Source organism: Neovison vison, chromosome 11, assembly GCF_020171115.1.
Source record: "Neovison vison isolate M4711 chromosome 11, ASM_NN_V1, whole genome shotgun sequence".
Lineage (NCBI taxonomy): Eukaryota > Metazoa > Chordata > Mammalia > Carnivora > Mustelidae > Neogale > Neogale vison.
Window position 1 is genome coordinate 117,550,858 of NC_058101.1, and position 23,228 is coordinate 117,574,085.

General features: G+C 34.0%; 1 protein-coding gene across 3 annotated transcripts in view; it reads left to right on the top strand.

Annotated features, from left to right (window-relative positions):
* SNCA (synuclein alpha) overlaps positions 1-15,952 on the top strand; it is a 155,057-nt gene extending 139,105 nt beyond the window's left edge. For all 3 annotated transcript variants that reach the window (XM_044224499.1, XM_044224498.1, XM_044224500.1), the window contains exons 5-6: positions 12,876-12,959; positions 15,430-15,952. In XM_044224499.1, coding sequence (XP_044080434.1) covers positions 12,876-12,959; positions 15,430-15,462 — 117 coding nt within the window. In that variant the 3' untranslated portion in view covers positions 15,463-15,952. The remainder of the gene's footprint in view (positions 1-12,875; positions 12,960-15,429) is intronic.
* Positions 15,953-23,228: the final 7,276 nt, after the last annotated feature.

A 23,228-nucleotide genomic window follows, 5' to 3' on the forward strand; every position in this document is an offset into this window, starting at 1 on the left:
GTTGGTGGGAAAGATAGGGAGATGGCATGTGCCAGCTCTTTTGTTCTTGGATAAGTCACCCAAAGATCCCTGCCCCTCAAGCATAAACTCTTAGATTAGTAAACAAATCTCCCTCCTTTATACAGTGCAGCTGTTTTTCAAACTGCTGCTTCTTTGCTCTATCTCCATGGGGCTGTTTGTTGTCTGCTCTCATTAAGAGCATGGACTTTTTCTTATCACTTTCCTGGCTCTCCCAGAGCCAAGCACGCTTATTTATTAAAGTTCCAGGTGTTCAGGCCCCTCTGGTTTCAAAGCTAAATGTTACAGGTATTCACGTTCCCCATGTGGGTTCCTTATGCCTGGGGTGCCTGGTGAGAGGATCTCTTTCTCTCCTTCATGCCAGTAGGGTCCGTCTTTCCCATGGACAGTCCTGTGGGTTATTTTGGCTCCTAACTAGTCTCGGCCCTTCCTGCCCTCTTCGATGTGGCCTCTTCTCTACATTTAGCTATAGGGAGTCTGTTCTGCCAGTCTTTGGGGCATTTTCTGGGTCATTACACTGATGTGGGTATTATTTAGTTCTATCAATGGGACAAGGGAGCTTAGGATCCTCCTACTTCACCATCTTCCCTAGAATTAAGACAGTGTTTTGTTTTGTTTTGTTTTGAAGATTTTATTTATTTATTTGACAGAGATCACAAGTAGGCAGAGAAGCAGGCAGAGAAAGTGGGGGAAGCAGACTCCCTGCTGAGCAGAGAGCCCGATGTGGGGCTCGATCCCAGGACCCTGGGATCATGACCTGAGCCGAAGCAGAGGCTTTAAACCACTGAGCCACCCAGGCACCCCAGCCTTAGTTCTTTTAATATTGAAAAGATTCTGAAGGATTTTTTTCCTTCAGAAAACAATTAAAAAACAAAGGCAAAAAAAAAAAAAAAGAAGTAATCAAAGACCCAATAAATACAAAACATACAATCTTTCTTTTTCTAAGCACATTATGTTAAAGATAAACCTTAATAAGAAATTGTAAACAATGAGCAGATCAATAATCTAAGAAAACTTTGTCTTTTAACAGAAGAAAAAGCTACATTCTAGTTTTATAGCTGTGTACTTTTAATATTAAAACTCATTTTTTAAAATTTTTTTTAAAACTCATTCTTAAATAAATTCATATTAATTTTAGCTTACTTATACATTAAAATTTCACAGATTTTGTTTCCACAACCTTCTTCAACTTTGTTTTTTACATTTGAATTTTGTCCTGTATTTTTTCTCTTTAAATAAGCAGGCTTATTTTAGGCCAAAGCTTTCTTTTCCCTTAACTAGAATATATTTTCATTCCTCATACCTTCCTTTACCAGAAGCAAACATCTTTATTTTCTTGCACACAGAGATGTTTTCCTTATTATTTCTAGTAATTTTAATTACATATATTAGTTAGAATTTTCAACTCTTAGAGACCTTAGCCAAGAAGTAAACAATTATGAATGCTCTTTTACATTTGCATTGTCTGAATTGACAAACTTATACTTTTTATTTCTAAAAACATACTTTTTGTGATTTCCGCCTTTTTCATAGAAAATTTCTTAATATGGTATAAAACATGTTGACTAATAGGTGCAAATATTTTTTATTCCTCTGTAAAAAGCAAAAACTAAGCCTGTTTTCAGTGATTAATGTTTTAGTATTTTATTTGGAAATAATCCTGATACTTAATGAATTTAACTTAACTCATCACTTAGCAAAACCTTGAAGTTTCAGTTTACCAAAATGATTTGAGGAAATGATGTTAAAAATTCACCTAAAACCTTCTTATTTACACCTATTCAATTCACTTGTTGTTCATTATGTTTAGATCTTAAACATTAGGCAAAATCTAATTCTAAGGGTTTTCTTTTCCTGACAAGTTTTGCAACAGAGATAACATGAACCTATTTGATTAGTAAACCTAGGCAGAATGAAAAATTATATGTTTGCATTGTAGTCAGTGTTGATAAGTCTAAGATATGTTTATTATAATCAACCAGCAACCTGAAATTACCCTTAATACTGAATATTTTCCCAGGTCTTGTGAATCCAGTAAGCATTTGTGTTAGCTTCTATTATATTTCTGAGATTTTTTTCTAAAAATTTCTTAAGTTAGAAGTGCTTATTTTTAGACCAATTAAAGAGAGCTCTTTGCAAATTTTAGTAATACCATCCAGAGGTAGAAAATATCACATTCTATACTAGACATGCATAGACATATAATCAGAGACCTTGTTGTTTAAAAGTGTTTAACCATGAGACAGATATGATAATGCAAAATTTATATGAGGGCTCCCATTGTAAGGTAGATAATGGGTGTGTGTGTAAGGTTATTAACTTGACAGACTTCTGTTTATGGTCATGTTAAGGCAATTCAGGAAGAGGGCTAGGATAAGTATTGAAATAAAAGAGGATAGAGGGACGTAGTGAGAATTCCATGAGTCTTACAGCCTTTTCTATTAATTACCCCTTCCATCTTTTTAATTTTTTATCATTTTATTGTAATGAAATTTTCAGTGAAACTATTTTTAGAATTTTGAAGGCTTTTCTTTCAAGTACATTCCTTAAATGATCTTATCTAATTGGAACATTCCCCATAATGGCCACTGTAATTCTCGATTGTTTTTAGTAAAATTTCACCGTTTCTGTAGATAATCACAGATTCTGAGGCCATGGTTTTTAGGAATAAGCATGCATGCTGGAAGGTGGTGTGCCTGACCTCTTAGAGTTTAAGGATCCCATTAGCCAAGTCTTTGGGTTTCTCAGAGCCAAACTAGTATCTAAAGGCATATGCAGCTGGCTTGGGAATTATGTATGTTTTACAGTGTACCTACATGCACAGAAGCTTTCTTAAAGTAGGTGGGTAATCTAGTGTTTATCTAACCCATTGTGTAGCCAACTTCTCCTAACATGGAAGTCTCTGAGTTAGGTGGTGTGTACACTAACGGGCCGCTCCTAAATGCTCAACCCAGGCCCAACAATTTTTGCAGGTTTCTGGCATCGCAGATTCCCTTTAGCAATTAGCCTTTACCTCATGTGCCCATTAACAGAAACCAATAATTACCAAGGAAACAGAACCATGGACACCAACAGTAGGCAAAGAACTAGATACTGGGAAAAGGATTAAACGAGCAGACCTCAAAGAATGAAGACTCTGGACTGATACCAAAGAAAATGAGAACTTCTCATGGCAGAGTCAGTTCTCCATGGGGAATCTGAGGATAGGACTGAGGGCTGGTTTTAAGAAGTCACTGTGGACTTGCCAAAGGAAGTTCCTACGTGTACCACCAGCAATCCCCAATGTGCAATAAATCAGCAAATTCCACTAATGGAGACTGAGGTTGGATCTGAGGAAGGAATTCCAAACTGAAATTGCAGACTGAAATAAGGGCTGAGGTCTCTGTTAGAGACCTCCTGTCAGTCTAGATGGCCCATTAACTCTAGACTGTAAAGCCAGTGAGAATTGGGGGAGAGAAAGAAATTAGTGAATGCATTGTTTGAGGTAAGGTCATGCTCCTAAGGGGAACAGAAATGGTCTAATAGCAGATAGCCTCCTAGCGTAGATGAGGAGATTAATTTGGCTGGTTAAATTTATATTCTTAGGGATGTTAAAACTACAGTTTAGGAAAACTACAGATTAGGAATTAGACTTGGTTAACTGACAAGGGTCTTAACATTAGTGATTCTGTTCTGGGCCTGTGTTTTCTCTTTAACAACAAGCTTATTTTTCACATACTTGACTATCACTAAAAGTCACCTAAATACTAATAGTAAATTAATGATGTCTTTTGTTCCTCCTAGTTAAAAGATAAATTGCTGCCCCATTTGTCTTCACTAAGGGTATTTGGTGCTTAGGAAAAGCTTAAGGAACTTGCCCAACATCACAAAAGATCTAGAATCTGGGAGAGCAGGAAGATCCTGAACTCACCTGGTCCCTTAGATACACCAAGATAACAGCTACATCTTTTATTTCAAAGACTTGCAGAACAGAATTTCCATAGTTAATAAAGAGAAGGCCACACAGAAGAGTGTAGGAGGGAAGGATACAGATAGCTGGGAATCAAACCCCCAGTGAGACAAATCACGAATGGTAGGGTGGAAGGGGGGAGGATATCACAAACAGAAAAAACAAGATCAAACCCCACCCCAGACATGGGGGATTTGGACTGGAAAGATGAGTCCTTTTGGCTTTGACAAGGAATGGGGCATACTTTGTGAGCTTTTACTATCAGCAGTGTTTAACTCCAGATACTTTTAAAATCAGTAGGCTTTGTTCTGGGAGAGCTAGAGGGTGATAAGAACCTGAATCCCTGCCCTTAAAGAACCAGCATAGCAAATAACGTAGAGGAGAAAAAACATAGATGCAGCAGTTTAAATAAAACCTGTGATATATATGAAGGAGAGTTATTTACTAGTCTCAGAGTGTGTGCTGAAGGAGCAAGGATTTTGAAGAGACTTACCCAAGAACGTAAGTGCCATTGGGTACCATTTATCTTCCTATTTCCCAGACTTGATAGCTGAATACTTGCAAGAACCAGTGTGAACATTTTCCATCTATATTACTAATACCAAGTGCCTGGCACCCACATTCTCTGGCAGACCCACCCTGTCTAACTCACCTGTGTTAGCAAGGCATCCCTCTAAAGCAGCTTCTGTCCTAACACACTTCATAAGTAGCCCCAGCAAAGGCCGTTACCATTCCAAAATGATTCCTTCCCTGGCAGGAGGGGAAGAAAACTACAATTACACCAGCACACCAACAGTTCCAAGCAGCAGAGCTTTTTAGCAGGGTGTCCAGGGATAGTGGTTTGCCTTTTGGTGCACCTGCATTCCTGACAGATAGACTGGGTATAGATATCTGGTCTGACTGCCAACCTTGTCCACCATAGCCTCTCAGGAGCCAAACCAGGAGAGCATTTTGCTGTTTGGTGTATATGCACCTGTGGCATACAGACTGAGTGCAGACAGCTAGCCTGACTGATGACATGCTGCATCTAAAACTTGTGGCATCCTTAGACCCCTCAACAGCACAGGGACCAAATCATGATTGGTATAACCAGAGCAGGCAAGTTTGTCTTTGTAGCTGACTGAACTGAAGGCAAATGCAACTCAGCCACAACAATAGGGTATACAAGCCCACATAGGAGACACCCCGAAATGCCTTGTTCTGGAGACCAGGAGACTTTGTGCTACAGGGTGCCACAGGACTGCTTCATAAGGCCACTACTTTCAAGGCCAATAGCTACCATCCCAAAACACTGAAACAAACACAGAGTGAGACAAAATGAGAAACAGAGGAATATGTTCCAAATGAAAGAACAGGACAAAACCACAGTAAAAGTGCTAAATGAAATAAAATAAGCAATATGCCTGATAGAGAGTTCAAATAATTGTCATAAAGTACTCAGTGGGCTTGAAAAAAGAGTGGAGAATCTCAGTAAGACCCTGAACAAAAAGATAGAAAATATAAAAACCAGTCGGAGATGATGAACTCAAATAACCGAAATTTTAAACATATACTAGAGGGAATCAATAGCAGATTAGAGGATGCAATGAATGAATCAGTGATCTGGAAAACAAGGTAAGGGAAAGCAACCAAGGTAAACAGCAAAAAGAAAAATTAAAAATGAGAATAGGTTGTGGGGCACCTGGATGGTTCAGTCAGTTAAGAGGCTGACTCTTGATTTTGGCTCACGTTGTGATCTCAGGGTTGTGAGATCAAGCCCGTGTAAGGCTCTGTGCTGGGCGTGAAGCCTGTTTAAGATTCTCTCTCTCCCTTTCCTCTGTGTCTACTCCCCCACTCACTCTTTCTCTCACTCAAAAAAAAAAAAAAGGTTGAAGAAATTCAGCAATTTCAAGTATAATTAACATTTGCATTATAGGGATATCAGAAGGAGAAAAGAGAAGGAAGCAAAAAGTTATTTGAAGAAATAATAGGTGAAAACTTTCCTAATCTGGGAAAAGAGACAGACATTCAGATACTGGAAATGTAAAGAACCACTTAACAAGATTAACCAAGGAGGTCCATACAAAGACAAAATATTAAAGTGGCAAGAAAATAGTTATAAACAGATAATTTTAAAAATGCAAGAGAAGAGAAAAGAGTTACATACAAGGAAAACATTATCAGCTGTCATCTGATTTTTCAACAGAAGCTTTGTAGGCTGGAAGAGAGTAGTGTGATATATTCAAAGTGCTGAAAGAAGGAGACCTGCAACCAGGAATACTCTATCCAGCAAGGTTTTCATTCAGAATAGAAGGAGAGATAAGGAACTTCCCAGACAAAAAATGTTAAAGGAGTTCATCACTACTAAACCAGCCTTTTAAGAAACATTAAAAGGAATTATTTGAATGGAAAGAAAAAGTCATAACTAAAAGTAAGAAAATTGTGAATGGAAAACATTCACAGGTAAAAGCAAACATGTAATAAAGATAGTAGAATAATTATTATATTATATATATTATAATTGTAATATCTATATATTATATAATTATAATTGTAAAATCAGAATGTAGATTAAAATGCAAATGCACTTAAATCAATTATATCTACAAAAGTTAGTCAAGGGATTCATAAATAAGTTTGTAAAATATAACATCATATATATAAAAACTGGAAGGGGGTTGTTATAAAAATTAAATGCTTTTAGAATGTGTTCAAACTTAACTGACCATCAACTGAATAGAGACTGCTATACACATACGATGTTATATATGACCTAAAGGTAATCACCAATCATGAACTTTTAATAAATGCACACACAAAGAAAGAAAGGAATCCACGCATGACACTAAAGAAAGCCATCAAGCCAAAAGGGAAGAGAGCAAGAAAAGAAAGGAACAGAGCAGAATGACAAAAACAACTATAAAATAAATTACAAAATGGCAGTATGTACATACCTTTCATTAATTACTTGAAATGTAAATAGTCTAAATACTCTAATCAAAGGACATAGGGTGATTGAACAGATAGAAAACAAGACCCATCTATATACTGTCTACAAGATACTCACTGCACACCTAAAGGCATATGCAGATTGAAAGTGAAGAATTAGAAAAACATTTACCTTGAAAATGGAAATGGAAACAAAAAATTTGGAGTAGTAATACTTACCAGACAAAATAGACTTTAAAACAAAGACTGTAGCAGGAGACAAAGAAGGGAACTACATAATGTAAGAGGGAAGAGGATAGGAGCATCTGGGTGGCTCAGTGGGTTAAACCTCTGCCTTCAGCTCAGGTCATGATCTCAGGGTCCTGGGATCAAGCCCCACATCGGGCTCTCTGCTCTACTCACCCACCCCCGCCTGCTTCTGCCTACTTGTGATCTCTCTCTCTCTGTCAAATAAATAAATAAAATCTTTAAAAAAAAAAAAAGGGAAGAGCATAAAAAAATTGTAAAATATCTATGTGTTCAATATGGGAGCACCTAAATACATAATGCAACCATTAACATGCATAAAAGGAGAGACTGGCAATAATACAGTAGTAGTAGCATTCTTTAATACTCACTTTCATCAATGAATAGACCATCCAGGCAGAAAATCAACAAAGAAAGAATCAGGGTTTTGAACAACAGATTAGACAATTGGATCTAATATATATACATATATGTATATATATATATATATATATATACATACATATATATACACATACATATATACATGCATACATATATGTATATATATTAGATATATACATATATATATATAAACGTCCATCTAAACAGAAAAAAACATGTTATTTTCAAGTGCTGATGAAACATCCTACAGGATAGCAGGATAGATCATATTTAGGCTACCAAACTGGTCCCAATAAATTCAAGAAGAATAAAATTATGTTATATATCTTTTCTGACTAAATGTTATGAAACTAGAAATCAATTATGGAAAAAAAAATCAGAAAAAAAAACCCATAAATACATTAAGGCTTAAAAAGCATGATACCAAAAAATGAATGGGTCTAACAAGACCAAAGAGGGAAAATAAAATAGAGACCAATGAAAATGAAGACACAGCAGTCCAAAACCTTTTGATACAATAAAAGGAATTCGAAGATCAATGTTTATGGGAACTAGGCCTACTTTAAGAAACCAGAAAAATCTGAAATAACCCAACCTTGTATGTAAAGGGTCTAGAAAAAGAAGAACAGACAAAAAAAGAAGAACTAGACAAAACTAGTAGAAAGAAAGGAATAATGAAGTTAATAGCATACATAAGTGAAATAGAGGCTAGACAAACCAATAGTAAAGATCAATGAAACAAAGATCTGGCTCTTTGTAAAGATGGGCAAAGTTAAAAAAACAAAAACAAAAACAAACAAACAAACAAAGTTGATAAACCTTTAGCTAGACTCAACAAGAAAAAAGAAAGAACTCAAATGAACTTAGAAGAGAAGGGGGAAAAATAATACCACCACAGCAATACAAAAAACTAAAAGTGAATGTTATGAAAAATTATAGGGCAAATTGAAAAACCTAAAAGAACTAGGTAAATTTCTAGTAAAATATCATCATCTATAAGTGAATCAGGAAGAAACAGAAAATTTGAACAGAGTGATTACTAGCAATGAAATTGAATCAGTAATTAAAAATGCCCAACAAACAAAAGCTCAGGACAAGATGGCTGTATAGGTGAATTCTACCAAACATTTAAAGAGTTAATGACTATTTTTCTGAAAGTATTCAGGAAGCAGGAGAAGGAGGAGGAGGAAAACTTCCAAGTTCATTCTATAAGGCCAGCATGACCCTGATAATAAAACCAGACAAAGACAGTGCAAAACCAACCAACCAACCAAACAACTACAGTCCAATATCTCTGATGAACATAGATGTAAAATCTTCAATAAAATATTAGCAAACAGGGGCACCTGGCTGTCTTAGTTTGGTTAAGCATCTGTTTTCAGCTCAGATCATGATCCGAGAGTCCTGGGATGGAGCCCTGTGTCAGGCTTATCATCATCAGGGAGTCTGCTTCTCCTTCTTCCTCTTCCTCTTCCTCTCCCTCTGCTGGTTCTTTCTCTCTCTCTCTCTCTCTCACTCACTCTCTCATTTGGTCTCTGTCTTTCTTAAATAAATAAATCTGTAATTAAAAAAAATTAACAAAAAGAATTTGACAACACATTACAAAAATCACTCCCCACAATAAATTGAGATTTATTCCAGGGAAGAAAGACTAGTTCAATATTTGCAAATAAATCAGTATAATACATCATATTATCCAAAGAAAGGATAAAAACCATATGATTGTCTCAAAAAACCCTTAATCAAGTTAGGTTTAGAGGGAAGATAATTCCACATAGTAAAGGCCATATGTGAAAATCCCTGAACTAACATCATACTCATGAAAAACTGACAGCTTTTCCCCTAAGATCAAAAACAAAACAAGGATGTCGATCCACCACTTCTATTCAGCATGATACTAGAAGTCCCAGTTGCAGCAATCAGACTAGAAAATTAAAAGGCATAAAAATTGATAAGGAAGAAGTAAAACTTTCACTATTTGCAGATGACATGATACTATATATGGAAAATCCTAAAGACTCCATTAAAACAACAACAACAACAACAAAACCCAACTATTTGAACTGATAAAGGAATTCAAAAAATTTGCAGGATACAAAAATATATACAGAAAGCCATCGCATTTCTATACACTAATAACAAGCAGAAAGAGAAATTAAGAAAACAGTCCCATTTACAATTGCACTAAAAGGAATTAAACACCTTGGAATAAACTTAAGGTGAAAGACCTGCACTCTGAAAACTGTAAAACATTGATGAAAGACATTGATGATGACACAAATACATGGAAAGATATTCATGCTCATAGAAGAAATGGTACTGTAAAACTGTGTGTACTACCCAGAGCCCTCTACAGAGTCAATGCAATCCCTATCAAAATGCCAATAGCATTTGCCACAGAAATAAAACAAGGGATTTTTAAATTTGCAAGGAACAACAAAAGATCCCAAACAGCCAAAGCAATCTTGAGGAAGAACAAAGCTGAAGGTATCACCTTCCCAGATTTCAAGATATACTACAAAGCTGTAGTAACCAAAACAGTATGGTACTGGCACAAAAAAGGGCACATGGATAAATCAAAAAGAATAGAGAATCCAGAAATAAGCCCGTTACTTATATGGTCAATTAATCTACAACAAAGGATGCAAGAATATACAATGGGGAAAAGACAGCCTATTCAATAAATGGTGTTGGGAAAACTGGATAGCTACATGCAAAAGAATGAAACTGGACCACTTGCATATACCATACACAAAAATAAACTCAGAATGGATTAAAGACCTAAATGTGAGACCTGAAGCCATAAAACTCCTAGAAGAAAACATAGGCAATAATTTCCTTGACATTGGCCATAGAAACATTTTTTTAGATATGTCTCCTTAGGCAACAGACAGAAAAACATAAACTATTGAGACTACACCAAAATAAAAAGCTTCTGCACTATTACAAAGGCAACCTACTGAATGGGAGAAGATACTTGCAAATGATATATACAATAGGGGTTAATATCTAAAATATATAAAGAACTTATACAATATCAAAAAAAAAAAAACACAATCCAAAAAAAAAAAAAAAGGCAGAGGACCTATGTAGACATCTTCCAAAGAAGACCTACAGATGGCCAACAGACACATGAAAAGATGTTCAACATCACTAATCATCAGGAAAATGCAAATCGAAACCATAATTAGATATTTATTACCTGACACCTGTCAGAATGACTCAAATAAAAAAGACAAAAAATAACAAGTATTGGTGAGGATGTGGAGAAAAAAGAAACCTTGTGCACTGTTAGTGGAAATGAAAATTAGTGCAACCAGTCTGAAAAACAGTATGGAGTTTCCTCAAAAAATTAAAAATAGAAATACCATATGATTCTGTAATTCCGCTACTGGATATTTACTTAAAGAAAATAATAGTAATTTGAAAAGATACATGCACTCCTATGTTTATTTCAGCATTATTTGCAATAGCCAATATATGGAAGCAATTTATGTGTCCATTATAAAATGCATGTATAAAGAAAGTGTGGTGTATTTACACATACACACAATGGAATATTACCCATAAAAAAACAATGAAATCTTGCCATTTGCAACAACACTTCTAAGACCTAGAGAATATAATACTAAGTTAAATAAATCAGAGAACTGCAAAACCAACGATTTCACTCATATGTGAAATCTAAGAATTAAGAGAAATGAACAAAGAGTCAGACTCTGAAATTCAGAGAACAGGTGGTTGCCATAAAGTGGGTGGGGAATGGGTGAATTAAAGGGGATTAAGAGTATCAACATCCAGTTATAAAATAAGTAGGTCACAGAGATGAAAAGTACATAGAGCACATAGTCAATAAGATTAAAATAATGTTTGGTGACAGATGGTGATTATACTCATGGTAAGCACTGAGTAATGTATAGCATTCTTGAATCATTATTTTGTACACATGAAACTAATATAATGCTATATGTTAACTGTACTTAAATTTAAAAAATCTAGAATCTAGAGAAGCTAAGATTTGAACTCAAGTCTTGAGATGCTACAGACCTCATATCTAATCACTATACAAGAGAACCTATATTCTTGACTTGTGCTAAGAGGTGAAACACTATGGTTACAGTATCTTTACTCCACATTTAGAAGTAAGGTATCCTGAGGACTGTTTGTGTTTTATTTCATTTATATATAACTTGGACTTTTTTGGTTTATGAAAAGGAAGTTGGGCAGGAGAAAATGATCTATAAACTTCTCAGCCCAGTTAATGTAGGCATGAGCTTTAGTTCGACTTTTTATATGGGCAACCATTTCTTTATCTTTCTGCCTACCTGTCAGTCACTTTCATGATGAAGACAAGAGGAGCGGTTATTTACACCAGGCATATTTTTAAACATAAGCTACATTGGCTGAGGGAGTATTTGATCTCTTTGAGTAAGTCCATTTTAGGCTCATGTTGCCTCTCTGATTTTTCAATTTTCGGTGAACTCTACTGGAATAAACGCAAAGAAACAAAAGGCATTTAATGAAGGATACTAGTAAAGATATGAGTTCAAGTTGAGTTTTATGGTATCTTATTTCTAAGGAGAGAGAACTGGGAAATTTGTGAATCATGTATTTATATTCTCTCTCTCTATATATATAAATATAATATATAATTAATATGTATTTATAGTTTTAATTTTAAAATTTCAGAAAATAAATTATTTGCCGTCATTTAAAAAATGAATTATAAAATATGTATGCTTTTACATTATAAATGGTTATATAAGTTAACTTAAAAAAAATAAAACAGAACTACCCAATAAAAAGTGCTTTTAACATTTTGTTAGATTTTCTTCGATCTTTTTAGCTTTACATCTGAATAACACATTGGTTATATCCATAATATATACAACTTTATATCTTTCTAAATATGCTATTATAAATAGGTTCTCATTTTGTTATATAATTTTCATGCTATAGTAAATACATATCTTCATAATAATCTATTGAATAGATTAATTATAATTTTCTAATTTCATTTTCTATTGAACATTTAGGTTAACAATTTCTTTTACTGCTGTCATCGGTGCTGTGAAAAACATCTTTGGAAGATAGTTTGGGACTACTTCTTGGGTAGTAAATTACTTGGGCAAAAAAATTTGTATATTTTTAGTGTTAACAACACATAACATCACAATATTTCCGCAAAGGTACTATATAGTTTAGAATGCCATCAGTAGTTATAAGTAGTGCCACTTCTGCAACATTCTTACCATTATTTTATATAAGATGTTTTTAAAATGTGCTTAATTTTTGAAAAAGTACAAACCGGCAGGCACCTCATCATATTCCTTTTGTGTTTCCCATTTAGAGTGAAGAAGGAGGCCCACAGGAAGGAATTCTGGAAGATATGCCAGTTGATCCTGACAATGAAGCATATGAAATGCCTTCTGAGGTAAAATTTTATATACCTTCAACTCTGAAAATAAACTTCAGGAGTTCAAGTTGAGTCTTTTTAATAAACAATACCAAAAATCTGTCACTGTCAGATTTTCCTTCCATTTGTCCTTACTGAAAGTGATTTACTCTCTAGAGGGACAAATTGGACAAATCCAGACTATATATTGTGCAGACAACTTGAAAGCTAATTTGTAAAGCATTGTTTAAAAAAAAAAAAAGGCACAACAGAGATACTCTGTGGTTCATACAATCTAACATATGTACTTAATGACCCTTTACAGAAAGTGTGTGCTGATCCCTGCATTAGAAAATTATTTTATTAAAAACCTTACTTTCTAAAATAAATTCCCAAATGGAAAGTTGGAGAAATCAACTCAATACTTAAATTCATTATTATTTGCCATACATTTCCAGCAAGATATTTGCATGGTAAAATAAAAACTACCCAAATTTAAATTATTTAATTAATTTATTATTAATTAAATTAAATTATTAAATTATAATTTTAAAATTATAGAGTAGAAATATGATAAATGCATGGTTTGCAGTAACTGATGTACTCCAATCCAGCCTTTTGATGATTAATTTTAATTTGAAAATAAGTTTCTTTAATAGAAAATATATCTTAAGGAAAATTTAAAAATACTTTTAGATGAATGAAGCTGACTTAAGAAGAAATAGAAAATCTGAATAGACATATAATAAAGAGACTGGATTATTGTTAAAAAAAAAAATCTACCCAGAAAGAAAATTTTTTGGACCAGGCAACTTCACTGATGAATTCTGCCAAACATTTAAGGAATAATTAATAACTATTAACCACAATTAATACTAATTAATTTCTTTTCCAAAAAAAGAGCAAAGATTACTCCCCAACTATTTCCATGAGGATGGTATTCCCTGATACCGGCACCAGATATCAAAAAGAAGATAATATCTTCAAAAAGAAGATATTATTCATTAAAAATTAAGGGGCGCCTGGGTGGCTCAGCAGGTTAAAGCCTCTGCCTTCGGCTACGGTCATGATCCAGGGTCCTGGGATCAAGCCCCGCATTGGACTCTCTGCTCGACAGGGGGCCTGCTTCCTCCTCTCTCTCGGCCTGCCTCTCTGCCTACTTGTGATCTTTGTCTGTCGAATAAATAAATTAAATCTTTAAAAAAAATTAAATTAAAATGTCTTCCAGTTAGGTTATATATTATTCTTTACGGCATCAGTTAAAGGCATATTGATAATCCCATTTATAGAAATTGAAATTAAATTGTTTCTTAGATTTTACCAAAATTTTTGAATCTTTTTATGCACAGCACAATACTAAATACTATAGAAAATACCAGAAGATTAATTGATAGTGCCAGAACAAAAGGAGTTTACATTCTAATAGGTTTGATAAAAACAAATACAAATGAAAATTTATCCCTTCATTTATTCGTGATGATTCCTTTAAACATTATTGACTGTCTTCTATGTATCAGGCATCACAGAGGCAAAAATATTCAAGATACACAAAAAAGTATATGTTACAGGATCTGGTTAAAGTGATCAGGAGTTTTATAGAAGAGTTAGTGTTGATCTGTGTGGGAGGGATGGGAGATATGATATGCCAAAATGGAAAGAAGACATTCTAGCACAAGGTAGTATCAGAAGCAAAGGTGCTGCATATCTAAACATACATAAGGCTATGTCTGAGGAACAGTGGATAACTAAATAGGATTTGTGGTTAGGGAACAGAGAAACCAGTGACAGAATAAGGCTGCAGAGATGGGTCAAAGACAAGTTGTAGAATACTAGAAGAACCTTTCCATTTAAGTTTGTACTGGATTCAGAAAGCAACTTTAATTATTGAAGGTACTTTTGTTCATTTTAAAGCAGGATCCCAGTTAGGGTTGTTTTTTTAGGACTAATTTGACCACTTTAGTTAAGATCTTTAATATTTTTATTTATTTAATATTTTATTGTGGATGCTATCCATATATTGTATGGAGAGGGGGATTTAGAATAAAAATAATAATTGAAGCCATAGATGAAGAAGATATTTTTATTGAGAGAGCAAAGGGAGAGAAAATGTCTTTGTCTCCTTTTAAAAATTAGAGGATCTTAGCCCCGGAAGAGGGTTTTTAAATCACTGGATTTGGCTTTCAAAATGTACAGCTGAGGAAATGGAAGCAAGATAGACCAACTAACTTGCCCTGCAGGACTAGAACATATGACTGTTAAATGTCATCTGGAAGTAAAATTCAGATACCTGAACTCTGAGCAGCCTAATTCACTTTTATATTTGACAGGAAGACAAAATATTAAAAATGAAATTATATTGTGTATAACTGAATGGTTGCAGAGCTGTTATGAGTATAACCTTCATTCAAAGTGATGAGCTATGTCCTGTGTCATTCACCCTAAACCCTTCATTACAGATGACTCAAACTAATAATACTGCATGTTTTCTTTCTGATTTTCTTCATATTAGGAAGGGTATCAAGACTATGAACCCGAAGCCTAAGAAATACTTTTGCTCCCAGTTTCTTGAGACCTACTGACAGATGTTTCATCCTGTACAAGTACTCAGTTCCAACATGCCCAGTCATGACATTTTCTCACAGTTTTTACAGTGTATTTTAAACTCTTCCATCAGCAGTAATTGAAGTTATCTGTACCTGCCCCTACACAGCATTTCAGTGCTTCCCTCTCACTGAAGTGATTATATGGTAGCAGGGTCCTTGTGTGCTGTGTGGATATTGTGGCTTCAAATCTAAAATGTTAAATTAAAACACCTAAGTGACTACCACTTATTTCTAAATCTTCACTATTTTTTGTTGCTGTTATTGAGAAGTTGTGATTTACTATCATATATTATAAGATTTCTAGGTGTCTTTTAATGATTATTTCTGTTTAAAAATAATGATGTGTTGTGAAATTTGTTAATATATATAATACTTAAAAACATGTGAGCATGAAACTATGCACCTATAAATATTAACTATGAAATTTTACTGTTTTGTGATGTGTTTTATTAACTTGTGTTTATATATAAATGGTGAAAATTAAAATGTTATCTCATTACAAAAATATTTTTAATCCATCTCACTTTAATAATAAAATCATGCTTGTACACTACAAACTGAGAACTGACACAATTACAGTTCTTGACAGCCATTGGAAGGAGAAGGAATTTTAGAAGAATTAAACAGACAAGATGGAATGTTAACCCTTTACTCTAAATTCACTGAAGAAACACTACCCAAAGTATGTTCTGACATGTAGAGGTGTCTTAAGACACTATACAGAAAAAAAATGGGTTCCATGGAATAATAAAAATTGATTTTGACTATGTCTACTTCAATTATTGATAAAACATATTAGCACATTAAGGCTCAGAGAGAATCCAGTTAACTTTATTAACCCAGCATTTTATTTATTTATTTTTTAAATCAAATCCCCCCATCCACCACCCTTGGAAATGCCTTTAAATTTCTGGGAACTACCAAACCATTACCTTCAGAAATGTTAATTTAAATGGATACATTCCCAGAAATAGATCTTTCAAAACTGAATCAGGAAGAAATAGAAAATTTGAAAAAAAAAATTATTACCAGCAATGAAATTGAATAGTAATAAAAAAATCCCAACAAACAAAAGTCCAGGATCAGATAACTTGACAGAGGGATTCTACCAAATATTTAAAGAAGAGCTAATAACTGTTCTTCTCAAACTTCCATAAGACAGAAGAGGAAGGAAAGCTTCTAAGTTCACTCTGTGAGGCTAACATTACCCTCACACGAAAACCAAAGACACCGCAAAAAAAGAAAACTACAGGCCAATATCTCCGAGGAAAATAGATGTAAAACCCTCAATACATTATTAGCAAACAAAATTTGGCAAAACTTTACAAAAATCATTCACCACAATAAATTGTGATTTATTCGGGGATGCAAGGGTAGTTCAGTATCTGCAAATCAATCAATGTGATACATCGCATTAATAAGAGATAGAATAACCACATGATCATTTCAATAGATTCAGAAAAAATATTTGATAAAATATAACATCCATTCATGCTAAAACCTCTCTGCGAAATAGGTCTAAAGGGAACATATTTTGACATAATAAAGGCCGTATATGAGAAACCCACAGCTAACATCATACTCAGTTGTGAAAAACTGACAGCTTTTCCCCTAAGATCAAGAACAAAACAAGAATGTCCACCCACCACTTCTATTCAGCATGGTACTGAAAGTCTTAGTGGCAGCAGTCAGACAAAAAAAAAAAAAAAAAAAAAGGCATACATGATAAAGAAGAAGTAAAACTTTCACTCCTTACAGATGACAGGATACTATATATAGAAAATCCTAAAGAACCCACCACCACCCCCCAAAAAAGCCCTATTAGGACTGATAAAGGAATTTAGTAAAGTTGCAGCATACAAAATTATATACGGAGGTCTGTTGCATTTCTGTACATTAATAGCAAGTAAAAAAAGAGAAATTGAGAAAACAATCTCATTTATAAATGCACCAAAAAGAATAAAATACGTAGACATAAATTTAACTGAAGAAATGAAAGACTGTACTCTGAAAACTTTAAGTCACTGAGGAAAGAAATCAAACATTACGCAAATAAATGGAAAGATGTATTGTGCTTATGAATTGGAAAAACTAATATTGTTAAAATATCCATACTACCCAAAGCCCTCTACAGATTCAATACAATTCCCATCAAAATGCCAGTGGCATTTCACAGAACTGAAACAAAGAAGACTTAGATGACTGTGGAACACAAATGATTCTGAATAGTCAAAGCAATCTTGAGAAATAAGAACAGCTGAGAAAATAATGCTCTCTGATTTCAAACTATATTACAAAACTATAATAACAACAACATTATGTTATAGCACAAAAACAGACAAATAGATCAATGGACTAGAATAGACACACCACAAATAAATCCTTGCTTATATAGTCAATCTATGTGAAAGGAGACAAGAAGATATAATGGGAGAAAAAAACTGTCTCTTTAAAATATAGTGTTGAGAAAACTGGACCACTATCTTACAACATATACAAAGAGAAATTCAAAATGGACAAAAAACTGGAATGTAAGACCTGAAACCATAAGACTTCTAGAAGTGAAAATAGGCAGTAATTTATTTGACACCAGTCTTGGCAATATATTTTTGGACCACTTTCATCTGCAAGGGCAACAAAGCAAAAATAAATTATTGAGACTAAACCAGAATAAAAAGCTTTTGCACAGTGAAGGAAGTAATCAACAAAATAAAAGGCAGCCTACTGAATGGGAGAAGATATTTGCAAATGATATATCTGATAAGGAGCTAATCTCCAAAATATATAAAGAACTTATACAATATAAAGAAAATGCAATAAAAAAAATGGGCAGAGGACTTGAATAGACATTTTCCAGAAGACATATAGATGGCCAACAGACCTGTGAAAAGATGCTCAATGTCACTCATCAGGGAAATGTTAATCAAAATCACAAAGAGATATTATCTAACACCTGTCAGAATGGCTAAAATCAAAAAGACAAGAAATAAAAAGTGTTGGTGAGGATGTAAAGAAAAATGAACATCGTGCACTATTGGTGAGAATGAAAATTAGTTCAGCCAGTCTGGAAAACAGTATGGAGTTGTTTGTTTGTTTTAATTAAAAATAGAAATACCATATGATTTAGTAATTCTACTACTGCATATTTATCCAAAAGGGTAAAAATAAACCCACCAATTTAAAAAGATATATGCTCCTCTATGTTTATTACAGCATTATTTACAATGGTCAAGATCTGGAAGCATTCCAAGTATCCTTTAATAGATGAATCAATAAAGAAAATGTGGTATGTGGAATATTACTCAGGCATAAAAAGGATGAGATCTTGCCATTTGTGTCAACATGGATGGACCTCAAGGGTATTATACTAAGTGACATAAGAGAAAGACAACTACCATCTGCTTTTACTTATATGTGGAATCTAAAAACAAAAAACAAGCAAATGAAACAACAAAACTACAGACTTATAAATACAGAAAACAAACTGGTGGTTGCCAGAGGGGAGGTGGGAAAGGGAATGGGTGAAATAGATAAAAGAGATTATGAAGTATGAACTTTGAGTTATAAAATAAGTCATGGAGATGAAAAGTACAGCATAGGGAATACAATTAATGGAAAAAATCTTGATTCTTTAGATTTATAAAAACTCATGAATTCTTTTAAATTTTGAATATATGAATCTCAGGATACTATTTTAGGGATGGTTTTCTACTTAGGAAATATTTGCTAACTCTCCAGGGTGCTGCCAGTAAATTTGATTATGAAAACCCTACATAAATTAATTGAAAAATTACTTATCTTTTTAACTATTCAGGAGAAAAGTAGCAGTTACTTTTTAAAGTCATCGGAAGTATAATTTTAAGAAGATTCAGAGGTGCTAGGCAGTTTGTAAGTAATTTGATGTATATTGGGCATTGGCAAGTGATATAAACATGATCACCATAGAAACTTTCTTTTTTGATTGGAAAGGACCACGATGAGTGTTAAACTGTCTGTGTAGTCTTAAACTGGAAAGAAGTGGTAAGTTTCTTGTTTTATTTCAGTACATTAATGAGCATTCCTAGTTAGGAAAACAACTTGGACAATTAAAATATCCTTGTTCAAAAACTATTCTAGTACTAATACACACCAGCAGTGGTTATCTTGTGCCAAGCACTTAAACAAAAAGTTGTGTAAGGCACACACGCATTTTCACGAAGTTATCTCATATTCACGCTGCTGAGGCATCCACCGGACAGGTAGCCTGAGTGTCAGTCTGGATCTAGGTTTACTTGCAGATATCATTCCCTCAAGTTTGAGTTATTCAGCCTCATATGACTCCATGGGAGACTTAACAAAATGGGTCATGGTGGTCTTTGGCACCCAAATGGCAACATACCAATCTAATATGTGGTTTCGTCTTATAAGGTAGATTTTCAAAATCTCTCCCCTAGGCGAGAAGCAAGATATGTTTACCCATCTTTCCGGCTTATGCAGTAGGCAACTATTGGATTAAACACACTTTCTCTCCCTCTCTCGCGCGTGCTCTCTCTCTCTCTCTCTCTCACACACACACACACACACGCATACACACGTACCCCTCAAGGGCAACCATTAATTCTCAGAGGTAGTGCTGTCTATATCCATACTGAGGAAAAAAAATTTTTTTTCTAACTGCAAACTCTATAGACTCCTCTTCCATTACACTGATAATACTCTGTTTTTATCTGAGTCGAGTCATCTCACTGTATGCTTTTTGTCTTGGACAGGAGTGCAACGGAGATGGCATTTCCTTATGAGCTCTGTCCCTGACATTGGAAGATAAAATATATTTTTTATTACTGTGTCAAATATAGATATGTGACTTACCAATATTAGCTCATTTAATTCTCCAAACAACCTTAAGAAGTTCCATTATTATCTTGATTTTATACTTGAACAAATTGAAGTTCATGTGGGCTAAGTAAAGTAACTTTCTTATAGCCACATGGCTAGTAAGTGGCAGAGCCAGGAGTCCCAATTAATATACAGCCAGCGTCAGTGTTCCCCGTTAGCCCCTGTTGTCTCTCAAAGTGAGGACATACAGCTGTGTAAGAGAACTTTGCAGAAGTTTAGGGAATGGTGTAGTAGCCTACTTTTTCTACATATAATTATTAGAATATTTCTATTTTTTTTCAGATGTCTATGTCTAGAGTAATTGATACTCATATATATGGAGACATATTTCTAACTCTAGGAGAAATTAGCCAGCTCTGATTCCCCTGACATTTCTTTATATTAAACTATGCATAGCCTGACAATAGAACTAAGCTGTTTATTTTTAGTGGAAAATAAAAATGTTAATATAGTAAAAGCAGTCTACAGTAAGAAAACTTTGTCATTTTTTCTGTTGAATCATGGACACTTGCCTTCTGTCAAATGGCATATATATATGTACATATATATATATACACACACACAAACACACATATATATACACACAAAGTATATATATAAATATATATCATATTAGTAGGATTTTCAACATACATACTTAGTAATATAATGTCTGAATTTATATATGAATAAATCAGAAAGGGGCAGAATTAAGAATTTGTATTTTTAAGTAGTATTAACATAATATTTTAGAATAAACTTTCATTTTCTAGGTGTATCTTTTTGATATAGTAAAGCTACATTTTATTATTTGGTTAAACCTAAATTTAAAGAATCCAAAAGCAATGGAATAGATGTAATACTATTTCATGGTTCTGATGTTTCTTGTATAATTATCTAAGATTTCCTTTGATGTTTCCTTGTTGCTAGAGCACTATCTTTGATTATTTTAAATCCAATAGCACAGATGGTATATTGGAAGTAGTTAAAAAAATGTTTCTTCAAAAAAGCCCAAGTTTGAGCCTCTAATGAGTTTTGCTGATATAATATACTTCTAAAGTCAGGTAGGATTGCAAAGGGGATTTCCAAAGTTGTCCTGCCACTATAAGTTAATATACTGGGGTAGCTTTTCTTATGAACCTTATGAAAACGTATCCTCAATTTCCCTTAAAGGTCAATGACCAGAAATTTCCACTGTTTCTATGGCAACACAGCAAGATATGGTGCCTTGGAAATGTGCTGCATTTTAATTAGGTTCCTCTAGGTCTTCCTAACTGCCTTTTGTAGGTAAACTAAATACCAGGTTGCCCTGTATCTTGCAGTAAGATGAAAGCTAAGCCATGTCTGCAAATGTCAAAACTAAGCTTGGCTCCAGTAAAGTCAAATCTAAACAAATAATAGTAGCAAGTCTATGTGTTTATCTTAGAAAAGAATACAATACTCTTTACCTAAAATAGTCAAGGATGTTTGCTTAATCAGGCTGGCAAGAGTAGTAGTTAAGAATATTGGCTTTCAAGAATCCATGAAACAAGATGGGATAGGGAGGGAGACAAACCATAAGTGACTCTTAATCTCACGAAACAAACTGTGGGTTGCTGGGGGGAGGGGGGTTGGGAGAAGGGGGGTAGGCTTATGGACATTGGGGAGGGTATGTGCTTTTGGGTAAATTGGAAGGGGAGATGAACCATGAGAGACTATGGACTCTGAAAAACAATCTGAGGGGTTTGAAGTGGCGGAGGGGTGGGAGGTTGGGGTACCAGGTGGGGTATTATAGAGGGCACAGCTTGCATGGAGCACTGGGTGTGGTGAAAAAATAATGAATACTGTTTTTCTGAAAATAAATAAATTGGAAAAAAAAAAAAAGAATATTGGCTTTAAAACTAGACTATGTAGGCTGACTCAGTTATATCACTTCCTTTTTTACTTTAAGCAAGTTACTTAATCTCTCAGTGCCTCTATTTTCTTGTCTGTAAAAATATAGATAATAATAATATTGCCTCATAGCATTGTCATATGGATTAAATAAGTTAATATAAGTAATATTCTTTAGGCATAGTCCTTACTAAGTGATCAATAAATCAGTGATGCTATTAGTAGTAGTGGTACCAGTAGTGGTGGTAGTAGTAGAGTACATGGTATTTTTAAAGGCCAATAAGAAATATTTAAAATGTTCAGATATATTCATTTGTATATTCTCTTAATAAAAGTATTAATAACCAAAGCAATCTCAAGTGAGAACAAAGCCGGAGGCATCAAACTTCATGATTTCAAACTCTATTTCAAAGCTACAGTTAGCAAACCAGTATGATATTTCATTAAAATAACATAGGTCAAGGGAACAGAAGAGCCCAAAAATAAACCCATGCTTATATGGTCAACTAATTTGCAACAAAGGAGCCAAGAATATGAAATGGGTAAAGAACAGTCTTTTCAATAAATGATATTATGAAAACTGGACAGCCACATTCAAAAGAATGAAACTGAACCACTACTTTACACTATACATAAAAATAAACTAAAAAATGGATTAAAGACTTACATGTAAGACTTGAAACCATAAAGCTTCTAGAAGAAAATGTAGGTGGTAAGCCCTTTGATATCAATCTTGCTGATGATTTTTTGGATCTGACACCAAACCCAAAACAACATATGCAAAGATAAGCAAGTGGGACTATATAAAACTAAAATGTTTCTGCACAGCAAAGAAGACCGTTAACAAAATGAAAAGGCAACATGATGAATGGAAGAAAATATTTGCAAACCCTATATCTGATAAAGTGTTAAGATCCAAAATATATAAAGAACTCACACAACTCAAAAACAAACAACAACAACAAAAAACTAATGTGAT